Genomic DNA, 24,769 nt, shown 5'->3' with positions numbered 1-24,769 from the left:
TATTACAGTTGGTATTTGGGTGGGATGGCCGACTACGGCTCAAGGGCCAGGTGGAGCCAGGATCCTATAAGACAGTCCTGCTCACTTACTCACACCTGCCGGTGGCAGAGAAGAACAGCTGTGAGCCAGACCACATGACCTGCAAGTCCGAAAATGTATGCCATCCATCACTTTACTGAAAAAAGCTTCTTCCTGACCCCTTACTGAAAGCAAATATCTATCAGCACAAATTTATTTTCTAATAGAGAATCACTGCAATTTTGAATTAGTTTGGGAAGTAAGTGCTTAAATTTGGCTACACTGTTATTTGCTTGCTTTATAGAACCTACTAGAGGGATCACAGATAAAAGAGTAAACCCCATGCGTTCTCCAGTATGTGAAAACATGAAGATAAGACGAGAACATGAAGATGAAGACGAGAGTTGCTTCCAGTGTGAAAGTAATGACAGGGAAGTGAACCCAGTTACTGATGCCTAATGAGTATTATCTTGTCAGTTACTGAAAATGTCCGTAAGTGAAGGTATAATGTGGCGTATAAATCCCAAGAACTCTTAATTGGTGGAAAGGTAGAGAATTGGAAAACGGGATTTATAGTGGAACCCAGAAGAAAAGTTAAAGGGGCCAGAGTGCTTGCCTTACACACAACAGATACAGGGCCAATCGTTGGCATGCCATAGAGTCTCCTGAGCCCGTCAGGAGTGATCCCTGAGCACAGAAGTCCTAGGCACCATCAGATGTGGCCCCCAAACCAACCACACAAACAAAAACAAAAGTCAAAAAGTGAGCAAGGAGTCAATGGGTTCATGAAAAAATGCTCAGCATCATCAATCACGATGAAATGAAGATCGATACCACCACCTCACACCTATCATCAAAGAGGTAAGACATACAAGCACCAGGTGATGGCATGGGGAGGAGAACCTTGGTGGTTCTTGGAGGAAGTGTAAGCCAGTACAGTCAATATAGAAAACAATATGGAGCTTCCAAAATTTAAAACAGTACTGATTCTGATCAATGATTCTGTTTCTGGGCATTTATCTAAAAACAAAAACGCTACTATTGAGAGGATACCTTCACCCCCTTACATTGTGGCATTACTCACAGCAATCAAGAGATAGAGACAGCCTAGATTCCCATCAACAGATGAGTGGGAAAGAAAATGAAAGAAAAAGAAAATGTGTGTATGTCTGTATATACAGACATACACACACACACAAATTACATATGCATATGTGAATATATAACTAGTATATATACACACACAAAATATAAGTAGTATGCGTGTGCGTGTCTATATACATGCATGCACACACACAACTATTTAGCCATAATAAAGTCATAAAATCTTGCCATATGCAACATTACCTTGGGGGCATTATGTTAAGTGGAGTAAGAGAAAGACAAATACAATATCACAAAGTACACAAGTATCGCAAATACAACATCAAAAAAATAAAATGAAAACCGAGTTGACAAAAGAGAACAGACTGGTGGTTGCCAGAGGCCAGGGGTTGGGGTAGGGATGGGAAGAAAAGGACAAAGTGGGAGTGTCAAAGGGTCGAGTTTCTAGTTATAGAATGGATTAATTCATGAGGATGTAATATATAGCACAGTGACTAGAGTTTAAAATACTGATGGCATATTTAGAAGTTACCAAGAAGGGGGCTCTTAAAAGTTCCCATCACAAGAAAAACATAAAAATTTTAACTATGTAAGGTAAAAGATGTTATCTGGACTTAACCTGTTGAACATTTTGAATCATTTTGATGTATACCTGAGGCTAGTATCATCTTATCTATCAATTTTACCTCAGCTTAAAAAAACGTAAGCAGGAAGAGCATGTTTTACAGAACATGAAAGATAAAGAGTTTAGAAATGACACAGAGGGTTTTTTTTTTAAGTCCTAATGAAGGAATAATAATTACCTTTCCAGTAATGAGAGCACCAGGGTTATGTTGGCTCTTTTAGTGGTTAGGAAGCAGAGAACAAAGCAAACGGCGATTCTCACCTTGCTAACAGCTCAATGAGGTCGGTCCTGCTCATGCCGTCAGGAATCAGTCTCGGAATAGCAGCAATACAGGTTCTAAACAAATCAATTTTGGGTTTTCTTTCTCCCCTGAAAAACATACAAGAGCATTTTAGCAAGTCTGTTGTACGTCGCTGACAATGAAAGCAAACTTTAAAAAATGCAGAAAACAGAAACACACCTGAGACGGTTCCATGTATTTAATATAAAAAATAGTGATACATCCAGTAAATAATTGTATTCATAGATAGCTAATCTATGACAGTTATAAAAGGACCAAAGGAAGCACAGAAAATTCAGGGAAAAAAGAGAATAAGTGAGCAAGGAAGGTTTTTACTTACTAATATTTAATTACTATATGTATACATACAGACAGACATATATGTATATATAATTGGGAGGGTCTAAAACATTAGCATAGGTTTTCCTTTAATATAAATTACAAATGTTTTTGAAAAAAGGCATTTTTATAAACCTCTGCTGGTATTATATTTTAGTTTCAGACATCTCTCACACGCAAATACAGATACTGGAATTTTTCTGAGAGGTCATACCATCAATGCTTAAGGGAAAAAGAAGGGCAAGGGTTCAAAACCAGAGCTTCAGCAAGTGTGTCAAACATCTGTGCCAGTCCCTTGAGCTATGACACAGGCCCACATATTTGAATGTTTTATGTAATAAAATGTGCTTTAAAAAAATATTCCGGTTGTTCAAAAGCATGATACAATTTAAATCTACTGCATTCTCCCCCCTAGCTTTTCAGTGATTTATTTTAAATACTGTAATTGTCCTCCCGTTGTTTATCAATTTGCTTGAGCGGGCCCAGTAACGTCTCCACTGTGACAATCGTTACTGTGTTTGGCATATTGAATACATCACAGGTAGCTTGCCAGGCTTTGCCTTGTGGACGAGATACTCTCGGTAGCTTGCCAGGCTCTCTGAGAGGGGCAGAGGAATTGAACCTGGGTCGGGCATGTCGGCCACATGCAAGGCAAATGCCCTACCCGCTTTGCTATCACTCCAGCCCATTAGGGTATATAACTAGGTAATCCCAATATGTTAGGGTATATTACTAGGTAACAACTGCATATGAATTAGAGGCCAAATCTTTAATTTGGTAGTCTAAAACCATAAAGTAGATATCAGTATCTGAAACAGTGTCCTCTCATACAGAATCTGTACTATCCAGCAAGTAAGAGAAGTTACAGGTACAAAATATATTACTGAGGAGGAAGTCTGTAACAATAAGGAGGAAAGATGTTTGGATGACAAGGGCTCGAGAGAATGAATGAGGTATTGTTTCGAAAGCCAGACCAGACGTTCCTTTATTCTCTGGAGATAGTGGGGTTTCCTTTCTCATTATCAGGTTTCTGGAGACGAATATTTGTCTGACTCAGTAAACCAGTCATGTCCACACATACCTGGCTGGACCACGACTTCTCTCTGTCACTCAGGATATAAGAAGAGGGCCTTTCTTGCTGCTGATAAACTAGACTGCACTCAAGATGACCCCTGTGACTGGGTCTAGTTTGACAGCACTGCAAACAGGGAAACTGAGTGAGTGGGGCTGAGAAACCATTCAAAGAGCTGGAGCAGAAACGGTTTTGCATATGGGAGCCCCAGTGTGACCCTTGGAACAGTATGGTCCCCACTAACTCATAAATGCAGCTGGTGGCAATACAGGAGAACTCCGGAAGGAAGAAAAAGGCAACATGTAAGCATGGATCAACCAGCTGGACTCTTACTCAAACTGAAACAGCAACCAAGGAAAAAAAATATGTATTACGTACGTGATCATGTCTTCAGGCTCCTTGTTGGACATCTGTATGCTTGTCATACACATTGGCCTCCCAACTTCTTTGTCCAAATGTCTGAGGATACTATCTAATGCTTTCCTCACTTGGGGATAGTAAACAGACATTCCTGGAAGGGGAAGGGGGAACCTCACAGTTATAAAAAGTCAGAAATTAATGGATAGTTACTTTCAACAACAACAAACCTTATGAAGTTTAAATAGTTTCTTATTGTTACCAAAAGACTTTCCATACTCCTCTTCTCCCTGGCAATACACTTCCTTTTACTGTAGAAAATGTACCAAAATGAGGAAAAAAAACCAGTACCACCTAAGTAAAGATGTAACTAGAGGATTAAATTAAGAGCTAAGAGATAATAGCCAACAGTGCACTTGTCTTTGCATAACACTATATTTTGGGAATAAGCACAGGAAAAAAATTTTGCCCCCTGCAGATCTGCTCTTCCTTTGAACTTTCTTTTCTGGATCAACTTTAACAAAAGACTACCCAACCACATCACAGAGCCCGGGCTCCCTCTCCGCCCACACTCACCTATGACTTTGGCTTCTTCATCTGTCAAGGTCTTGTTGAGAAAGATCTTCTTCACACGCAGCGTGTTTCCTGAGGGAAGAATGACCCCGGTTGTCGGCATTGGCGGCTCCCCATCCTTCTGCTGCAAACTGTCCGCGATGACCAGGAAGACTCTGAGGCCAATGTTCATTCTCTACAGAGGAAGAAAATTTTCAATAAAAGAAAGAAAGGTGGGGCGGGGGGTGGGGTGGGGGAAGTGGAGGAGGGACCCCTGGTATTTCTGTGTGACATTTCTCATCAGTCCAATTTCTAAGCAGTGCCCTTCACTCTGCTATCACATTCCCCCATGCTCTCGGGTCCCCATGCTCAAGGGTCCACTGACTCCTCCACAATGCTGACCTCAAACCCCGCTCCTTCCCCTTCAACTCCCATGCCAGGCTCTTCACCAATGACGATGTATTGTTTCCCACCTCCCAGGAAACTAAAGAGCCTATCAAAGCCCCTCTGCCCCTCACTCCCAAAGGCTGGTTCAAGCTGCGCTGCTTCTTCCACTCCTACATATTTTTCAAGGGTGAGGAGGTGTAGATGGTCCTGGTGTTAGAACTCCATCTTCATTTTTGGGAAGGCAATACGATGCACGATTTTTTCTCTTTTGTGTATTTTTATTTTTTTATTTATATTTATTTTTTTATTTTTTGAAATAAACAGATTTTATTTGGAGGATTTTTAAGGTGTGGAGGGGAAGAGAGTGAGAGAGAGTCACATACTAAAGAGAGGACATGGACTTCTCCAAGGGCGGAGCGAGCCCCTACACACATACCAGCATTAGACACGAAAGCATGAAAGTACGCATCTCAAGAGGGGAGATGCGGGCAACACATGTGCTCAGCTGCCACATGTGCTCAGCCACGTGGGCGCAAGCAGCACATGGGCTCAGGCAGCATATGCGCCTTTCTTGTATTTTTAACCTTTCCCTTTCTCCTATGCAAATTTCATCTCAGTTAACAATATTTGGGATATCTTTTTGCTGTTGCTGTTCTGTTTGTGTTGGGGGGGGGGGCGCACACCTGTTCAGGGCTTACTCCTGGCTCTGCACTCAGCAATTACTCCTGGTGGTGCTCAGGGGACCATAGGATGCTTGGGATTGAATCCAGGTTGGCTGCATGCAAGGCAAACGCTGGGCTACTGCTCTGGCCCTCATGTCCAAATCCTTACAGAAATAAATGCCCACTCATAACAGGCATCCATAACTGTGCAGAGTCCACACAGGGGGCACCTCCCTGGCTCTTACCTGACTTCCGGCAATGTCAATGCTTTGTCAATCCTCCGTGGCCGGAACCTGCTTCCATCAGGAGGTCTGTGCCTCCACGGCTAAGACCTTGCTCTACCTTTAGACCTGCCTCTTCCTCACTGGGATAAGCAACGCTTCCATAGAAGCCCCTAACCTGCCTCTCTGAGTTGCATTCTCCTGAAGCAAGGCAGCATATTCCCAGAGATTTAGTGACCACCCACATCAGGCCATGGGGCAATTTTAAACTTCACTTCTCTGAACCCAGATCTTCACATCCCTCTGACATCTCAAGTTGGAAGTCACAATGATCACCTCACATGATCCAGAAAACAGATAATTTTTGTTTTCAAATTTTTTTTTTTGGGTTGTTTTTGAGTCACACCTGGCTATGCTCAGGGCTTACTCCTGGCTCTATACTCAGGAGTGACTTCTGGTGGGGCTTGGTGGACCATATTCAGTGTGGAGGATTAAATCCAGATCAACTGTGTGCAAGGCAAGTGCCCTACCCATTGTACTGTCTTTCTGGCCCCATTTTGTTTTCAGAAGATTGAAGCCTTAAATTCTTCTCATCTTTATACATCACCTATCCTGTGCTCTTCCTATAGTCTAAACTAAGAGATGACATCACACTCACAGAACACATGCAGAAACTCAGGGAGCCTTCACCTATCCATCCCTTCCATGTACTACAATTCACACACACATATTATTAAGTGGATTAATTAAGTAATTAGATCTGGCTTTAGGTAAACTAGCTCTCAGCAGCTTAAAAATATACTCTGAAAAAATTCAGTCTGAAGAGAATTCTACATCTAAATAATAACCAACAACAAAATAACAGAACCAACACTTTGGCTACTCTTAGTATGAAATGTTCAGTCTGGAAAAAGCTTGTTGTCATAATAGAATTGTTCAATGGAGAGACTCTATCTGCAAAGGGATATTGAGGGAAATGTCTTTTATTACCTTTCACTTACTTATTACTGTATTAAGTATGTCGTTTACCAAAAAACCCTTCCTATATGCTCATTTGACTGTTTTGTTTGTAGTTTTGGTTTTGGGCCATATCTGGGAGAACTCATGAGTTGCTCTTGGCAGCGTTCAGGTGACCACAAAGTGCACGGATCAAACGCGGGGTTCCCGCGTGTAAAGCATGCAATCAGCCCTCAGAGCTCTCTCAGAGGCGAAAAGTAGAGCTCCAAATAAAAAATTTGGAGCTAAGAATTATGATTTCAGAAATTATGCTTTCTAAAATAATGTCTGTGGGGCTGAAAAGATAGTACAGTGGATAAAGCAATTCGCTTGCACACAGCCAACTTAGGTTCAGTCCCCAGCACCACGGATTGTCCCCCAGCACCATCAGGAATGATCCCTGAGCAGAGAGCCAGGAGTAAGCCCTGAGTACTGATGGGTGCAGCCACCAAACCCTAACAGGAAATAACTTCGAAAGAATATTTATAAAAGTGATGTAAACATGTATGTGTGCTTGATCTGGAATAGCAAGCATATTAAATAATCATCTTTTTACCTCTGGATTAATGGTGAAAGTTTTAGTGGATTTTCCAACACTGAGAAGATCAAATATTATTTCTTTCATTGCAAAATCCAAACGTTCCTAGAAAAATGAAACATTAATAAACCCTTAGAGCTTGCTACCACTACATTCATTAGGTATCATGCTATGAATTATACATATCAGCAAAAACACAGCTCAACTTATCAATTTCTAAAATGAAAAATCTAGCTGGGCAAAGGAAAAATGAGCCAGTTATGGTAAAAAATATGACAACACATGTATCACCTGTATCACACATGTAATATGTGTGACAAATGTGATAAATGATAAGTCTAGCTGGGCAAAGGAAAAATGGGCCAGTTATGTTGAAAAATATGACAGAACATGTATTACTTGTATCACACATGACAACACATGTAACACATGTATCAGATGATTTTAAACTCCCCACCAAAGGATGAAAGTTTTAAACACCATTCACCAAAAATCATATTCAAAATCTAAGTGAAGGAATTTCTAGAATGATAATGAAAGGAAGTCCAAGGACAATAGCTGGGAGCAGGCTTAGGGAGCAGTGAGTTCGTATTAGGACAAGAAGAATAGGGCTGGGAAAGGAAATTCCCAAAGGGGAACATAACTAATAAGAGTAACTGATGTTTGAAAGGTATTTTATAGTTCTGGCTGGTGTGAGGTGATAAATCTAAGATAGTGGGTACAAATTTGGGAGAGAAAAAAAAAGGGAAGAAATGCAACCTATTAGTAAATGGTTTCTAAACATGGGATTTAAAGCAGTTTGTCCCTATTCATCTTACTGGCACATGTACACCCACCTAATGATGATAACTTTTGTACTCAAAAGAATTGCAAGTTATTAATCTTAAGTATTTTGTATTTCTTCACTGTCAAAAATAATTGCACATGGATCATCAGAATTGGCATCACATTAAAGAGAATGCCAAAGAATGCTTTAAAATGAAAACATCTCCGTAAATTGAGGGGGTAATCCTACCCATGTTTCCCCAAGGCTGATTCCCAAGAGCAAATGTCACCAGAAGCCAGGATTACTCCCGTCAGTCCTCATTTACATGCCCCCAATCCCCTACCAATGCACCTTCCTTAACTGCCTTGTCTACACCAGAATTTCCCAGGATGCCTCGAAACAGGCTTCAGAATATAGTTTAGATCACGGCAAAGCCTGGCAAGCTACCCGTGACGTATTTGATTTGCCAAACACAGTAACAAGTCTCACAATGGAGACGTTACTGGGCCCGCTTAAGCAAATCGATGACAATGGGAGGACAATGCTTGTCAAGTGGTACAAGTATGCATGTCTTTAGGAACTGGGGTTCACAGGAAGAAGAAGGAGGGCAGGGGGAGCAGTCTCTATTTTACTGGCATGGCTCATGGGGGCAATAGGGATTCCAAGCACCTTCCTGACTCAATGAATTGTCCTAGTCCTGTAGAGGGCATTTTGGTTGGCATGGTTAACCATCTAAAAATTCACGGAATAAAATATGATTTTCAAAGGTTCCCTTCCCTCATTGCCTCCCACTGCAATAAATAAAGGACTCTTGGGTTTAACTAATTTTAGAGCATCCTAGAACCTGTACCTAAGAACCAAGAAAAATACAGACTTTTTTCTGTGTTTGGAAAAACTTATGAAAATAATTCTTTTCTTTTGGTTTTTGGGTGCTGGAATGCTATAGATAGGCCCTCAAGTACACACACACAGAGCACATGTTTTACTAATCTGACCATCTCCCCAGGCCCCTAGTGACAATGTTACAAAATCTTTCCAGATTTCCTGGAAGTAATTAACTAGTAATTTAATTAAATGATGAGAAACTTATTTATGTGGTGCTGGAGATCAACCCCAGAACTTTACAAAAGCTAAGGAGCATGCGCCACCACAGAGCTATGTCCCCGGATAAATAGGAGCCACTGTGATCCTTCCTAAAAGTGCTTCAACTGACCGGGTCTTTTCCTTCTCTGGGTGAGGTTTGGTTTAGGGTCAAAGGACATGACATTTCCTAGGGCAAGGATTATAACTCAGTGCTGAGGGGATCGTGTCTCAAATATGTTAGGATCTGGGTTCCACCACAAAAAGTATCAAAACAAATCCCAAACCTAAACTCTCTTTTTCTTCTTTTATTTTTTTGTGGGGAGGGGTTGAGGTGAGGGGGCCCACCAGGCTCTGTACTCAGGATTCACTCTTGGCAGGGCAAGGGGACAGGATGCAATGCTGGGGGTCAAACCTGAGGCAGTTGCATGCCAAGCAAAGGCGCTCCCCAGAGTACAAAAGCTTTATTTTTCTTTTTGTCATAAAAAAACCCTTCACATTTCAAAATTTTTACTTTATAAGCATACTTTTACTTTCATAATTCATAGTAATAAAATGTTTGAATGATTAACAAGTTTAAACTTCCAAATTATTATAACAGAAGGCTTTTGTAACTTATATGCTAATATGGATTATGAAGTATAGCACTTACCTGAGCAATGAACTGAATAATTTTCACAAATATATTGAGAGGTGTGTCACGAGGAACCACACTCCGAGAACCTTTGGGAAAAAGTGCTGACACTATGCTATTAAGACGACTAGAGGAGAAAAAAATGGAGTCACAATGAGGGAAGGAAATAAACAGGCTATTAGCAAAATATTCTTATGTTAAGAGAATTTATAATACCCCCTCAGAGTATTTATAATGTTAAAGTTCCATTAATGTGATTTTTTAAAAAAATAACCAAGGTTTAATTTTAAATCACCTTAAAATAAGCACACTTACCTCTGAGTTACAGTGTTGCTTTCACATTTTATTCTGATTACATAAACCCACAATAATCTATACAAAGATTCCAGTGCAACTCGGGACATTTTAGGATCTTTATTCTGTTTAGGAATGAAAAAATAGTGTTACTTATTATTATTAAAGTACTTGCAATCATTTAAGATCAAACATATCCTTTCTCAGTAACTAAGTCCCATTAGTCCCCCTTTGTGTATTTAATTCAAAACAGGTTTAAGCATCTAAGTATTTAATTAGTTTTTGTTAAGTTATAGCTCAAAATGTACCATAAACAAGTTAATTCCAAGCTTTCCCCTAATACCCTCAAGACAAAGTAATGAAAGACTGAACTATATTAATATTTATAGGAACTCCAAAATCATGCACCTTTAATTAACATGACATTTTGGCCCACATTATTGATACAATGATGGAAGGATTACTCATCTTAGCAGCAATCACTGTAGCCCACATATTGTTAAAATTTAGGATTCAAATGTCAGTATACATATTTATGAAATAGTATAAAATATTACTGAGGTGCTCATAATTGTGTAAGTGTGATATGGAAAAACAGAAGAAGAGCAGCATCAAATTCATTCCCAGGCTGGGGCACTGCACTACATTGGCTGCCACAACTTCCTCATCCCTGAACTTGGGATAACATGGTAGTATCTAGTTCACAAATAAAGACACTATTAAGTGAAAATGCACTAGGAAAACTATCTGGCATGTGTTAAAGTCAATGAAAGTCAAGCATTCATTACCTTTGATTTTTACTTAGAATCAGAGCATCAATATTTAGATTATATTTAAAATCAGAAAAGTATTTGATTTTCAAATCAAAAGTATTTGATTGTGAAACACAATCTGATCGGCAAGCTGTTCTTCAGATTCAGTACTATTACAGGTAAAGTTCTCAAATGAACAGTCATTTGAGATTTAATGGTATAATCTGAAAACACACCGAATGTATCTTTACATACCTTTGAAAATGTATTAATGTACCTTTGGCAGAAGATGATTTCTATAACAACTTCTAATTCGCAGTAGTTCTTGTTTACCATGAATAAGTATTTAATTTGATTTGAGTAGTGCTTACTATTGAGAAATTCTTTTATATATATAGTTGTGAACGAAAGTGAACTTTTAATTAGCAGGTAGTTCAGTCACTGTATTTTATCTTTTATGATACTGAATTATGGACTTCACCTATGTATGATTATGTGCAATACAAAAAAGCCAACAACTAAGGATGTTTTTAAAGATGACCATTAGAAAATATAGTTTGCACATCTATGTGAAATAAGATTAAGAATAGATGATCAATTGTTCTACATTAATCCCTTCCAAGGCCTCATCTGCAATGATACCAATTCAAATACATTTCCCCCACGTAGTTGCTCATTAACTTTTTACACAGCGGTAGGGCGTTTGCCTTACAAGCAGCCAACATGGCCGACCCGAGTTCGATTCCTCCGCCCCTCTCGGAGAGCCCGGCAAGCTACCGAGAGTATTTGATATGCCAGACACAGTAACAACAAAGTCTCCAATGGAGACGTTACTGGGCCCGCTCGAGCAAATCGACGATCAACGGGAGGGCCTTTACCTTTACCTTTAATGAGACTAAAGTAACCTATATAATACCACTAGTAAAACAATCATCACAGTACTTTCTACCATAGAAAGCCCAAGATATCAGATACCAAGATGAGTTCAATTAGCTTTCTGACAAAACTAAATACTTTCACTTTGATTATAGAAATTGAATATTAAAATAGTTATATCCAATTTCATATATAAAATTGTTCTCATATAGTTTAATGAGATATTTGGATTATCCATAAGTGCTAAGGAATCAGTCATGAAAAAAGCAACACCTTGACTTCAAACGTTCTAAAATGGACACTATTTACAAAGCAGACTCTCCAGATACTGAACAATGTCAAAGCAAGGTGATGAGTGTTAAAATTCCATTATTAATTATTTATTAGGCCACTTCAAAGCTGCTGCCCATGTGTACATAATAATAAAAGCATCCTAAAGTAATCTGGGTCATAAAAATATACAATTATCCACACTTACAAGTCTGATTTGAATAATAAAAACTACATAGATAAAAATCCAATGTTCTTACTATGAACAAAATTTTGGCATGTCAGAAAACGTAGCAGCTATCACTTTAATGTCTTCCCTCGTGTTTTCTTGTACATGCGAAGCAAAGCATCTGTTTAGAACCTGAACCAATATGCACCAAAATCATACTAAAAATTCTAAGCCACCCACTTCTTTCATTTTGGGAAAAACTTTTTTTTGGAGGTTTCTCTCATAATCGTTAATGTGAACTTAATAGAGTATCTTAAAACTGAGATTTCCAATTAAGAAATAGACACTGAGCATCACTTCTGTCTCTTCATTGTCTTCCTGGGGTCGTACTAACATGACACCTTCCGCAGAAGGTTCCTCCAGGGCGCTGTACTTCTTTTACAATAGGAGAGGCAGGTTGGCACAAATAAATTGGACATGCAATGCAACAATGGCTGGGGGTGAGCTGGGAGGGGGAAGCCACACTGAAAGGGGATAAAGCAACATTTTACTTTGGAACACAGCAAGACTCACCTGGAGGGTTTCTATTTGTTTTCTGATACTGTTGTTAGATGGCATCTAAATAAAGCAACGTGAGACAGCAAACATAAACATGAGATGCAGCACATGCATGTTAGATGAAAATAAGCACAAAACAAGACAGCTCTTCACCAAGGTCTCTATTTAGAAGAAATTTGAAATTGCCAAGATAGTGGCAGTAACCACTAAGAGGAAAAAAAAAATCCTGTAATTTGGGTATCATGGGATCCATCTATAATATTCAAAACAGAGAGAAAAGAGGTGAATATTTAACTACCTAAGTTTTCCTCACAAAATACTACATTTTGATTTTGAACAAGCTTAAATTGCTAGAGGAAAATAAGTGTGCACTAGGCAAAAAGTGTTTTCTTTTTTCTTTTTATGATGTCCCTAGTCATCTTTTGCTCCCTCAAGAATTCTTGAGGAAATGTGAAATAATTATTCACATAATGACCTCAAGTGCAAAAAGCAATAGATTTAACATTCAGTTAAACCAGACTAAACTCAAGTTAAAATAAGACTGCTACTTTATGGGCCCAAAGACCCAACACCCATATTTCACAGCTACCAACTTCAAAGATGAATAAAACAATTTCGGTTACTACTGTTCAATATATTTTTTTTTGGTCGGGAGAGGGGTTGATTTCCCCAAAATATTTGGGGGACTACGGGAGTCCCACCTGGTGGTGCTGGGAGGCTATGAGGTGCCAGGGTACAAAACATCTGATCCGTGTGTATCAGGCATGCACGCCAGCTCCCAGAGCCACCAACCCTGCCCCTGGGGCCATTCTCAAAACTGGTTTCCTCAAGTGTGTTTGTTCTTAAGACTTGAAAGCAGAGAGCTTTGGTGGGTGGGTAGCAATCTCCAGGAGTGCTCAGCGACTACCCCCTGACTTGGTGTTTGGAGGTCACTCCCTGCAGTGCTGAGGGATGGAGGCCGGCGGTCTGCCGCAAAGCCTGCACTTTGCCCCAGAATAATGCTTTCTACTGTCCCCATATTATTTAGAAGAGCCACATTTCTTAGAGGACAGTGAAAGGCAAACTGTACCAGAAAGAACAAATGTTATGAAACAAGGTGGTTTCAGAAGGAAATTCCATCCCTGATCACTGTTTGGCTCCCATTTAATTAGGGGAGGCTGATCTTCCAGCCTGTTACCCAAACCATGAACTGAGCCGCAGTGTTTAGAGACTACTTGAATCTCAAAAGAAATTCAACTTTAAGGTCTTAAATCATTTTCTTACTGTATTAAAAACAAGTAAATTATATCTGTGCAATAGAGAACAAGCGTGACTTTTCCCCCTGACTACTCAAATCTATAACTCAACGATGTAGCTCAGCTGCAGTATCTAAAACCTAATGAGCAGAGATAAACTCATAAAATTTCTGCTGAATAGAGCCTTAATGTAAGGGTTAATGGCCAAGACAACTAAATTCCAAATATTCATGCTAAGTGGCTCTTATCTCCTATAAGCCTGGCAGATTGACATAACCATTAATGAAAATGGACAATATGCCAGAAATATTTAACAGGAGGTAAGGGTTTAAAGAAAATAGAGCATTTTAAATGAAAGCCTCAAGACAAAAATAAAAAAAAAATTAAAAAAAAGTTAAGGTACTGCGAAAGAACTGCAAATATGTTAGGTGAAAACGTATACATATAAAAAAATTCCAACAAGCAAAAGAAAAGTATGAACTGTTGTGAAACAAAGCAACCTTCCATAAACAAGTCAATGTTTTAATATCTTCTTCAGTGTATGAAAAATCATACTGCCCCCAAATAATCAATTCTCTTTCAGTATCTGTATGAATAATTGAAATAAGGGACAGATGATAGTCTAGTGCAATTAATTAAATGAAACATTTTCTGGCTGCATGACAAAGTACTTGACCAGTTTGATTTGGTTCTGGGAAATTTCATAAATACAGCTAATAGAGCATCTCAATTCTTATCCAAACAGGAATATTATGTCAAAATCTAACTCAGAGGAAGACAGGAAAAAAATCCTTTTCAAAGACATATTTTCTGTCCAACTGACAGAAAAACAAGGCATTTTTGAAAATGAGATCTATAATCCTGAAAGCGATGGCAAGCATCACAGTGTCAGCCAGGCCATCCCTGAAGTGAGAAAGAAGAACCCACGCTGCTTCTCACAGAATTACAGCGAGCAGCTTCGTGAGAAACCAGCTTTCTCATCTACTGCTGCCTTAATTTCAATGTCTTCAAAGTGCATCGTTTTTAGTCTTAACTCCATCTTAGAGGAGGAATAAGAAACAAAATCTCAGGCTTGCCATATTTCTGTAAGCCATAAACAATGAATTAAGCATATTTATTGTCAATATGTGAAAAAGTACACTATGTCCCGATCCCCCAAAGAAAAAAGATCCAGCGGTGGAGCAACTCTGAAAGAAAATGATCCTTTCCATTCAGCCGTTTTCGATATTAAAGATGCTGGATATGCCAAGGAGCATTAGAAACAATTATTCCTTAATTCGAGTCACAATCATTTTAGGAGTTTTGATAGCCATGGAGATCTGGCCCTACACTTTCCTATTTGGCTAGGCATACTTACATTAAATTTGCTTTTAGTGATATCATATTACCAAGGTTTTTTTCCATTGTGCTTAAACTTGAGCCAATACTGAATTTTCTCAAACAAACACAAAATAAGTATCTGGAGAGTGGTCTGAAATGAAGACTACAATTCTGAAAGAGGTTAATTGACAAGTGTTTCTAAATAAAAAAAAATAAGAAATAACGATCATCGTAATACAAATAATGATCATTAAAATGTATCATTTTGCATAACAAAATATATCATTTTGCATAACAAAATGTATCATTTTGCACTAAGACAAACTAAATTTTCAATCAGAAATGTATATACGTCTAGATGTGATTCCATTACAAGGAACCAAGTACGTAGCAGAGTACTAATGGAATGTACCAAGAGCAAAGAAACTGTATTAGATCATGGTTGCTGTTCAGTGTATCTGCTTAAATGAACATTTGAGAGACAGCCATTAGTTTAGGTCAGAAAGGAGATCACATCTTACCTTCAGATGGGATAAACAGTTCTGTAGGAAAATATGCCAGTTATTTAAAAAAAATTGTTTCTGACTGACACATAAAAGGCAGGTAATTAGGGGGTACAGAGCCTAGAAAAGACAAGAAAAAAGAGAAAATTAACACTTCTCTCATAAAAATACGGGCATAAGTTAAATTTCATTTAGTCTCATAAAACACAGAAACAAACCAACAAAAAGCTTCTGTAGTTTTCCATTTGTGATAAGAAACAGAACCTCTTAATAATCAACCAAGCGTGATGAAGTAAAAGTTTTCTTTAAAGATTTTTTTTGGTGCAGGGGGAGGCATTTGGGGCAACACTTGGTGATGCTTAGGACTTAATCCTGGCCTGCACCCAGGGATCATTCCTGGTGGGTCTCATGAGTCCACACTGTGGTGCAGAGGTCATACTCTGCCACGTGCTAGACAAGCTCCTTCCCTGCTGTACTATCTTCTGACCACAAGAGATCAGCCGACTGGCTATACCCAGCACACAGGTTGGGACCCCAGAGCCCAGCTAGGCAGAAAGGTTTCAGCTTTCCATCTGCCAAGTGTGCGACTTAAGGAGTGACATTTAATGCTCTCGGCCTCTCTTTCCAAACATGAAAAGTGGAAAATGATTTCACACACACACACTAGAGGGTTGAGAGATTTCCAGACAAGGAATACAAAGAGCTTAGCTCAATGTAAGGCACAGAATTTGTCGTTGTTATGTTTTTATCTCAAGTGGTCAATTGTCCAACTCACCTATCTGCGTACAAACTTAGAGAAGATTTGCAGAAATCCCTCTGGGAGAAAGGGGTTTTTGTAAATTGGAGGCTACAACCTATGGCTAGAAGGCTGGAGGTCATAGCACAAGGACAGTGCACTCTGGGTATGAGACCTGGTACCACAAATAAAAATACACCCAAAACAACTATGACTGAAGAGATGTAACTGAATGTGATTGGTTGAGATGTAATTGGTTCCTAAGTAATCTGGTACTTACAAATACATTTTACTATAATGTAAAATATAGGAACTTATAATTTAATTAATGTAAGAACATATCCAACTTTCACCTTATGACAGTAAGTTAAAGCACCTATAAAATAGGTATGTACCTAGAATAAATAATTTATCAAATACAGAGCTAGTAGAAGCATGAACAGCATTTTTTTTTGTTTAAAGCAGGAAACTATAGATATGAAAAATTTGTCCTTTGTTATATTTGGGCACTTTATAGCATTTCAATGTTTACAATTCTCTTAAGACTATCACATTCCTTTTTAAAACAACAACTAAAACTGCAACTTAAATGTGTAAAGGCTTGAAGTATTTCTCGGTACCAATGAGTGCTTCTTTCTGGAGCTCAGTTCAAAAGTAGTCTGATAAAGCATCTCCACAAAATTCTTCAAACAGGGAACATTCACTTCATTTTTAACAGCCTAGGTATAAAAGATAAGCACAAAGAAAAGGGTTACAGACATTAAGCTAAAGCTGTACAACGACCACAGATGCTCTCGGGGAGGTCTGAGACCAGCCGTCTCATGGAGAAGCACCCTGACGGGTCAAAGATGAAGTAACGGGGGAGAAACAGGGTCCCTGCCCTGAGCGCAGGGTGGAGATGGTAAGCCAGCGACAAGAGACTCTTGGTATGTGGGACAACAAAGGACTTTTGAGGAAATCCTCTGCACTCCTGAGAGCCTCAGAAGGGGACCCTTGCAAAAGCTTCACACAGAAGTAACATCCATGCTGAATCTGGCATTTCTCTACCTGACATGGAGCAATGCTTTCCTAGTGGGCCTCTCTGGCCTTATTTCCGGGACTCGGTGTTCCTTCTGGCTGTTTGAGAAGCAAATGTGCTCTTGCTTCGGGAGGGGTCTGCACCTTGTTCGCTCTGCTGGGGCAGGTTCTCCCCCCTCCCACCCCCAAACAGCATGATTCCTTCCTTCCTTCCTTCCTTCCTTCCTTCCTTCCTTCCTTCCTTCCCTTTCTTCCCTTTCTTTCTTTCTTTCTTTCTTTCTTTCTTTCTTTCTTTCTTTCTTTCTTTCTTTCTTTCTTTCTTATTGCTTTTTGGGTCATACCCGGCAATGCTCAGAGTTTACTCCTGGGTCATGCACTCAGGAAATACTCCTGGCGGTGCTTGGAGGCTCATATGGAATGCCAGGGATAGAATCCAGGTAAGCCACGTGCAAGGCAAACACCCTCCCCACTGTGCTATCGCTCCGGCCCCTATTCACGCTCATTTCTCGATATGTCAAACACAGTAACAACAAAGTCTCCAATGGAGACGTTACTGGGCCCGCTCGAGCAAATCGATGATCAACGGGAGGGCCTTTACTTTACTTTACTTTACTTTACTTTCTTTAGCTTTGGCTCAAACGCCAAGATCTCATACAAGGTGGGGTTCTTTCCGAGACACTATTTAAAATGTAACCTCCATCACCCATTCAGGGATCCTTTCTTTTTCTCTACTCACTTTCAGGTACCTTCCAGCCACCATATACTGACATACTACCTATCCACACACTACGTCTTGCGTTTCCCACAGAAGCAGCTCGGGAAAGCCAGGAGTCTTCCCTACCCTGACCACCATGCTGTCCTTGGGTCCATAAGAGGGAGAAAACACTCAGGGCATGTGATGAATCATCAGAAAGGCTGGCCAGGATGGGGGGGGGGGGGGGCAAGGATTAGAGAGGCAAGACCTATTTATAGCCAGAGTTCCATGGGGAAGGCAAATGCCCTACGCATTGTACTACTTCGCTGCTTTTATTTCCGTAAGTCTTTCATAAAATACCACATATTATAAACAATATTGTTTAGAGGTCAATGTGTAGCATTCTGAAAGCAAGTAGCATATCATACACCACTGAGAAAAGCTGTGTGGAGTAAAATTACCAGGAATCTAAGGATTCTAAAATCCTCTAGTGCTATTTAAATGATGCTATGTTATAACAACTGCAAAATTACTTTTAATAACACACTGCATTTATACCAAGGGGGGGGAGGCTATAAATCTACCTACCTACAAGCAACTTATGATAATATCATCTTTATGATATCATATTTTCTAAATAATTTGGAGTGTGTATTTTGACATGGGTGATGAACTTTAGAACAACCCACAGAATGGAAAATTTAAAATTGAGACAACCCTGTAAATTCCCGTATTTGTCACAGCCCTTTCAAATTCCCTGAGGTGGCAGCCATGAGCACAGAGCAGAAGCCACAGAGAGGAAACCGAGCTCTGCCAGGTGGCCGTTAGCGCCAGGTGACAGCCCTGCTCTCTTCACAGCCCAGGGGTCCAAGGATGGGGGCATCATCTTTTAATGAAAAGACTGGCATATGTGCTTCTACTATTTGCCTAATTAACACATTCCCATTAAGACACACGCAGATTTTCCGCTTCATTCCACTGTCTGTGAGATGACAGGGAAGTAGGATATTTCATCTGGCAACTTTCTGCACAGAAGGGAACTTTTGAAATACCATCGCAACACAATCATGTACTTACAGCAGCTACAGGAATAAGGATTTCCACAAATAAACCAGCCAGCGCATGTTTTATATCTTTGTCTTTTACTTCTAAGAAATATTGAGCACATTCCTTGGGGGGGGGGGGGGAGGAAGGAAAAAATACGTTAGATTAACAAAAACTGCAGATTTTTTTTTTAATCACAGTAATTTGGTAAAGGTAAAGGTAAAGGCCCTCCCGTTGATCATCGATTTGCTCAAGCAGGCCCAGTAACGTGTCCATTGGAGACTTTGTTGTTACTGTGTTTGGCATATCGAATACGTCACGGGGAGCTTGCCAGGCTCTGCCGTTCGGGCAAGATACTCTCGGTAGCTTGCCGGGCTCTCCGAGAGGGGCGGAGGAATCGAACTCGGGTCGGCCACGTTGGCTGCGTGCAAGGCAAACGCCCTACCGCTGTGCTATGGCTCCAGTAAATAGTCTAATTTTACACCCCTCTCCCTATCCCCGATACAAAATCTGCTCCTAGTGGCCCTAGGACCTAGTGGCTCAGTGTTAGGGCACTGATGCGCCTTGTCACATGTGAAGGTGTGAAGGAGCAGATCTGATCCACAAACCGCCCCACACTGCTGAGTGTGATATCTGGCACACAACCACAGGTACGAGCATTGTGAGTGCATCGCCACCACCACAAGGGAAAAGAAGAGGAATTTTTAATTTTTTTTATGCCCTTGTTGAAAAAGAAAATGAATTCATACTTGTGACACTTTAGCGCTTGGGATTAGGTCTTAAGTAACAATGTCATTAGCTTAAATATGTTACTTTTAAAAAAGAACCCAGATAAGCAAAGCCACCTGCACTTAGGGTCATTCCAAAGGCTGTAACCAAAATGGTCTGCTACCTGCATGAACTGAAATGATGCTTCAAAATCTTCTACAGGATACATTTTTACTCGGAAAAACTTCATTCCCATTATTAAGCTGATGACACTTTGCACCACATGTGGACTCGGTTCCTTTTGTCTCAGTTCTTTTAGTTCTGTCACAAACTTCTTTCTCACAGCCTGAAATCTTTAATGCATAGAGACACAGAGTATGGCCTGAATTAGAAACTCATTTTCCACACAGTTAAGAAATCAAAAGGTATCTATCATTCTTTATTTTTCTGGAAGCCGGAGATTCACCTGGCAGTGCTGGGAGCTGTACCCAGTTCACTTCCCAGGGGACCATGAGGTGTCAGGAACTGAACCTGGTCTCCTGCATGTAAGCACGCGCTCAGCCCACTGAGCTCCCTCACCAGACCCCAGTTACCTGAGCATTACCAATTACTTATGAAGAAATAATGGGATTTATTTAGTACAAATTCAGCATCAATCACAGCACTGTCCTCCCATTGTTCATCGATTTGCTCGAGTGGGCCCAGTAACGTCTCCATTGTCAGACTTGTTGTTACTGTGTTTGGCATATTGAATACGTCAAAGGTAGCTTGCCAGGCTTTACCGTGCAGGCGAGATACTCCCGGTAGCTTGCCGGGCTCTCCGAGAGGAGTAGAGGAATCAAACCCCGGTCGGCCACGTGCAAGGTAAATGCCCTATCTGCTGTGCTACCGGTCCAGCCCCTATATTTTTTAATAATTACAATGACATATGACTGAAGGAATTCTCAATCATGGAAAGTCACTAGTCTCAGAATGAATAAGCTAAAGAATGAATCTTTAAGGATGGGTCTCATTCTGGATTCAGACAACTACAACCATCAAGGCTAGTAATTACACTGAAAAGTTTTGCGTTCTTCCCTTGGAAGTGTGCCTTACAATGGTCACTGACAAGAGTGGGGGAAAAAAGAAAATTGCCCATTAATGAAAGATGGCACATCAAAGCCAAAGCAACTTATCTAGTTCCATTTGAATCTTGGAGAATATATTGCCATTATCCATGAAAGCATTTCTTTCTTGTTTTGTAATGTCTTTGACCAGTGAATAAAAAATTTTCTCATTGCAATAATACTAGAATTCTAGTCTCTTTTATTAAATTCTCATAAGGTGATGAGTTATCTTTATGACAAAGAAGTGACAAAAATGCATATGCAAGAATTGAATATACCCCTTCTTCTCTCTCCGTAGTCCCTTCTCATCCCCACTCCTCCTTACCTTTTGCCCCTCAAATGTCAGCCTCTCCTGACATCTATCTGGTCATGCTTTTGCCCAGATTCATTATATATACGGGTGGAGAACATCTCACTCATAAGTGGTGTTTCTCTATTGCTAGGCTAATTTAGCCTGAGTTTCATTTCATGTATTTCCCATTCACAGGGATTTACCATCTTAATATCCTAGAGTTCAATTTACAAGGATGCAGTCTTCTCCTGGATGCAAGCACCTCATGTAGTTATTGTGGATTTAGGATCTATATTACAGAAATTCATTTTTGATAAATATCAAAACTATTATGCCTTTAAAAGAAATATCCCATCGCTGGAGTCTTTGTTTTTGTGCTTGAGGTATGAAGATCTTATTTTATGCTTCAGGTATAAAGATCTTATAAAGATCTTCTGAGCTGAGAATGAAAGTCAATGGGAGAGTATATGACTCACATGGGTGAGGGCCTGGATTTGATCCTGGCACCATAACAACAACAACAACAAAACCTAAATACACATTCATAATTTTAAATAAGGAAAAGTAAGCATGTAAGAAAATAGAGACTAATTAGAAATCATTTAAAATAATCAAACTACGTTTTGAATTCCATAGCATTAGAGGACAAGGGACCCCAGTATATTAGCAACAAGGAAAAGTATAGACAGAAGTCATATGGCCCCTGTAGGTACCCAGGATATTCCAATGGGGTTACAGGAAAAAATCATGTCAATGACGACCCACGGCATGAAACTCAGGACAAGTAGTAAAAAATGGGGACCACAGGAAGGAAAGAAGCTCAGAAGGGTGTCATGGGCAGAAAAATATCAAGAAACACTGAAGTTCACAGAATAAAATATCTAATACAAAAATCTGAATTCCTAAACACTAAAAATAATTGTGCCTGTCTTCTTAGAATTTAGTTTTGTTATAGGATTTTAGGATCAAAGACTCTTTAATTAAACCCAAGGAAACTGGAATTGGTACTTTCCTTCACATTTTCTAGTAATAACAAAGGAAATTCAAAATGTCCCACAATTTTTAGAACAACCACAATCGATTACAAACTTTCATTCTGATTTTTTTTTTTTATAAAGACGGTTTCGGTATGACTGAATAAATGTAACTCCAAATGAGTAACATTTTTATGGAGTACTAATATACCACATTTTATCTTTCCTTTCTGGCACACTTTTACCCATTCAAAACTCTGTTTAGAATTAAAACAAGCAGAGGAACATAAGGAAGACGTTGCATTTCTGTCTCAATGATAAAAGCACTCAGCTGGAAGGTATTAAAAGTAATTATTAGCTTTGCTAAGGGTTTTGAAAGAGTTTTAAAAATACTCTAAGAATTGTTAAAAATAGAAAATAATGCCCTGACTCTCCAAGGCAATTTCTGACATTCTCCACTGGGATATTAATGGAAAACATCCAATAAACGAAAATAGGTTGTGAAACTGACTTAGGAGTATTCCTTCAAAATCCTCTATGATTTTCTTTCAGAGAAAAAGAGCAACAAAGTAATAAAAAGGACAGATTCTACGGTAACTTTAGGAGAGAAGTGACCTCAATCTCTCCTGTGCATCCTCACAGCAGCACGGGAGTGTTCTAACATACAAAGCAAATCAAAATCAGTGTCTTAAAACTTACTTTGATTGGGCAAGAACCCCTATCACCTCTGCATATAAATCTGCAATAATATGCACATTCCCAGTGTTGGTTCCTGAATATCTAAAATGAAAAGAGAACAAAGATTTTTTCATTAAATATTTCATACATTTTTACCAAAAAAATCTAAAAATTCCTTATCAAAGTGTATTTTTCTCTGAATAGGCATATAAAAGATATGAGCTCATGAAGCTTTTCTCTAAGAAGGCTTTAATCGACATGATTAGCCTCCTGGTTCAAATAAACCCAATAATTTCAAAATTCAATCTTATAAATCCACTAAATTTTAAGAAAGAATTTTTATGGATATAGTAATTTCTTTTTGTTTAAAATGTCTTTAAATAGTTTTCTATAATGGTTTTAAAAAATTAAGGATATATAAATATTCTAATAAGCCAATTTTTCATGGGTATAAAAAGAGATTAATTTTAAACTCTAAAAGTGAGAATTCAATGAGAGTTCAAATTAGATTTAGACAATATGCATCTGAACTGCAGACAAAAGCAAGAATAACAAGTTAGTATTCTACTTACCCTTCCTTATGTTTAAAGTGCTTAAAAGCTAAATTTAGAACTTCATGGATTAAGGGATCAGGCACAGGATGAACAGGAATCTAAAATTACGAAAGCGTCAATCAGGTAAGGGCAAAATAAGTGACGAGTCATTTACAAGTTTCTCATCATTTCAATGAATTGAATTTTATTTTTCATGGTATAATTGATCACTAATCTGCAAATCTTCCCTTGCTCAGGATGTTCTTTTCTGCTCCAGCGTACGCATCTAATTTAGCAAGCTCTAAATTTAAGAATGTGAGCTTCACCATCACAAATCATTAGTCATCCTGCTGTGACTGTAATTACTATGGCCAGCGAGTTCAAAGGATGCTCACTCACAGCACCTACAGGAAAGTGACCTTCCCATTGAGTCAGCTACCTTCCCTCCACCTACTCCCACTGCCTTTAAAGGACAGGGGTCAAAGGTACACCAACCCTTCATAGAATTTTAAACTTCCTGCAGGTTTATTAACATCAAAAACGTCATTTAAATATGTTTGTTTAGTGTTTTTAAAAATTATACACTAGTTTTTAATATATAAAAATATTTAAACAAAGAGTAAAATCCTTTTACTTGGCTCACATCCTACTAGACTCTTCCGTATGTACATACACAACTCTGATTTTTTTCTCGGCTTAATCATGCCTCTTTCCACGTCCAAGATCACAGTGCTTCTGTATTCTTTGATTTTGTGCCATAGTCTATGGATCTCAGGGGGCAAATCCTGGCTCAGTGCTCAGGGACTGTGTGGTGCCAGGGATCAAACCCAGGCCCCAGCATACAAAAGCAAGTGCTTAGTCCCTTGAGCTAGTCCTCTACCTTATTCCTTCTTTTGTTTTGAAGACACATCTAGCAGTGCTCAGGGCTTACTCCTGTTCTGTGCTCAGGGCTCAGTCCTGGTGATGCTCAATAAATTATATGTGGCGGAACCAAGTGGGTGTGGGCTATGTGCAAGACAAGTTCCTACCCCTCTACGGTCTCTCTGTCCCCACTGTCCATATACACATATATATGTACACACTCATGTACACGCACACACACACACACATTCATAGTTTTCAAAACTTAATGCTTATATGTGCATTCAACATTATACATTGTATATATCCACAGGATAAAGTACAAAGGAGGAACTGATCAGGAGAGGGTTGTATAGTTCAACGTGGACATGTATTATGGTTGGCTTCACTGAACGGTCTGTTGTTTAATTCTTTGCATGTAAAAGTCTGTATCATTCCATCTTACTAGAATTTAACAGTAAGTTCTGATGCCTGGTATTGTAAATTCCCCTTTGTTATGAAGAAAAATTTAATGTGAT

The 24,769-nt window shown here is 39.2% G+C and overlaps 1 protein-coding gene across 4 annotated transcripts in view; it reads right to left on the bottom strand.

The window, feature by feature from the left end:
• The window catches only part of FRYL (FRY like transcription coactivator), a 170,011-nt gene that overhangs the window by 93,855 nt on the left and 51,387 nt on the right, over positions 1 to 24,769 (bottom strand). For 3 of the 4 annotated variants that reach the window (XM_056111530.1, XM_056111531.1, XM_056111532.1), the window contains exons 6-17: positions 23,430 to 23,509; positions 22,879 to 22,959; positions 19,992 to 20,160; positions 19,133 to 19,225; positions 16,965 to 17,063; positions 15,627 to 15,728; positions 9,947 to 10,050; positions 9,650 to 9,758; positions 7,170 to 7,256; positions 4,372 to 4,543; positions 3,817 to 3,949; positions 2,009 to 2,116 (exon numbers count right to left, since the gene is read on the bottom strand). In XM_056111530.1, coding sequence (XP_055967505.1) covers positions 2,009 to 2,116; positions 3,817 to 3,949; positions 4,372 to 4,543; positions 7,170 to 7,256; positions 9,650 to 9,758; positions 9,947 to 10,050; positions 15,627 to 15,728; positions 16,965 to 17,063; positions 19,133 to 19,225; positions 19,992 to 20,160; positions 22,879 to 22,959; positions 23,430 to 23,509 — 1,337 coding nt within the window. Of the gene's footprint in view, positions 1 to 2,008; positions 2,117 to 3,816; positions 3,950 to 4,371; positions 4,544 to 7,169; positions 7,257 to 9,649; positions 9,759 to 9,946; positions 10,051 to 12,565; positions 12,611 to 15,626; positions 15,729 to 16,964; positions 17,064 to 19,132; positions 19,226 to 19,991; positions 20,161 to 22,878; positions 22,960 to 23,429; positions 23,510 to 24,769 lie in introns of all 4 variants that reach the window. The other variant, XM_056111529.1, reaches the window with a different exon arrangement.

Source organism: Sorex fumeus, unplaced genomic scaffold (assembly GCF_029834395.1).
Source record: "Sorex fumeus unplaced genomic scaffold, SorFum_2.1 ptg000013l, whole genome shotgun sequence".
Lineage (NCBI taxonomy): Eukaryota > Metazoa > Chordata > Mammalia > Eulipotyphla > Soricidae > Sorex > Sorex fumeus.
The sequence above is the reverse complement of the archived record's forward strand: the minus strand, read 5'-3'. Positions and strand labels throughout refer to the sequence as shown.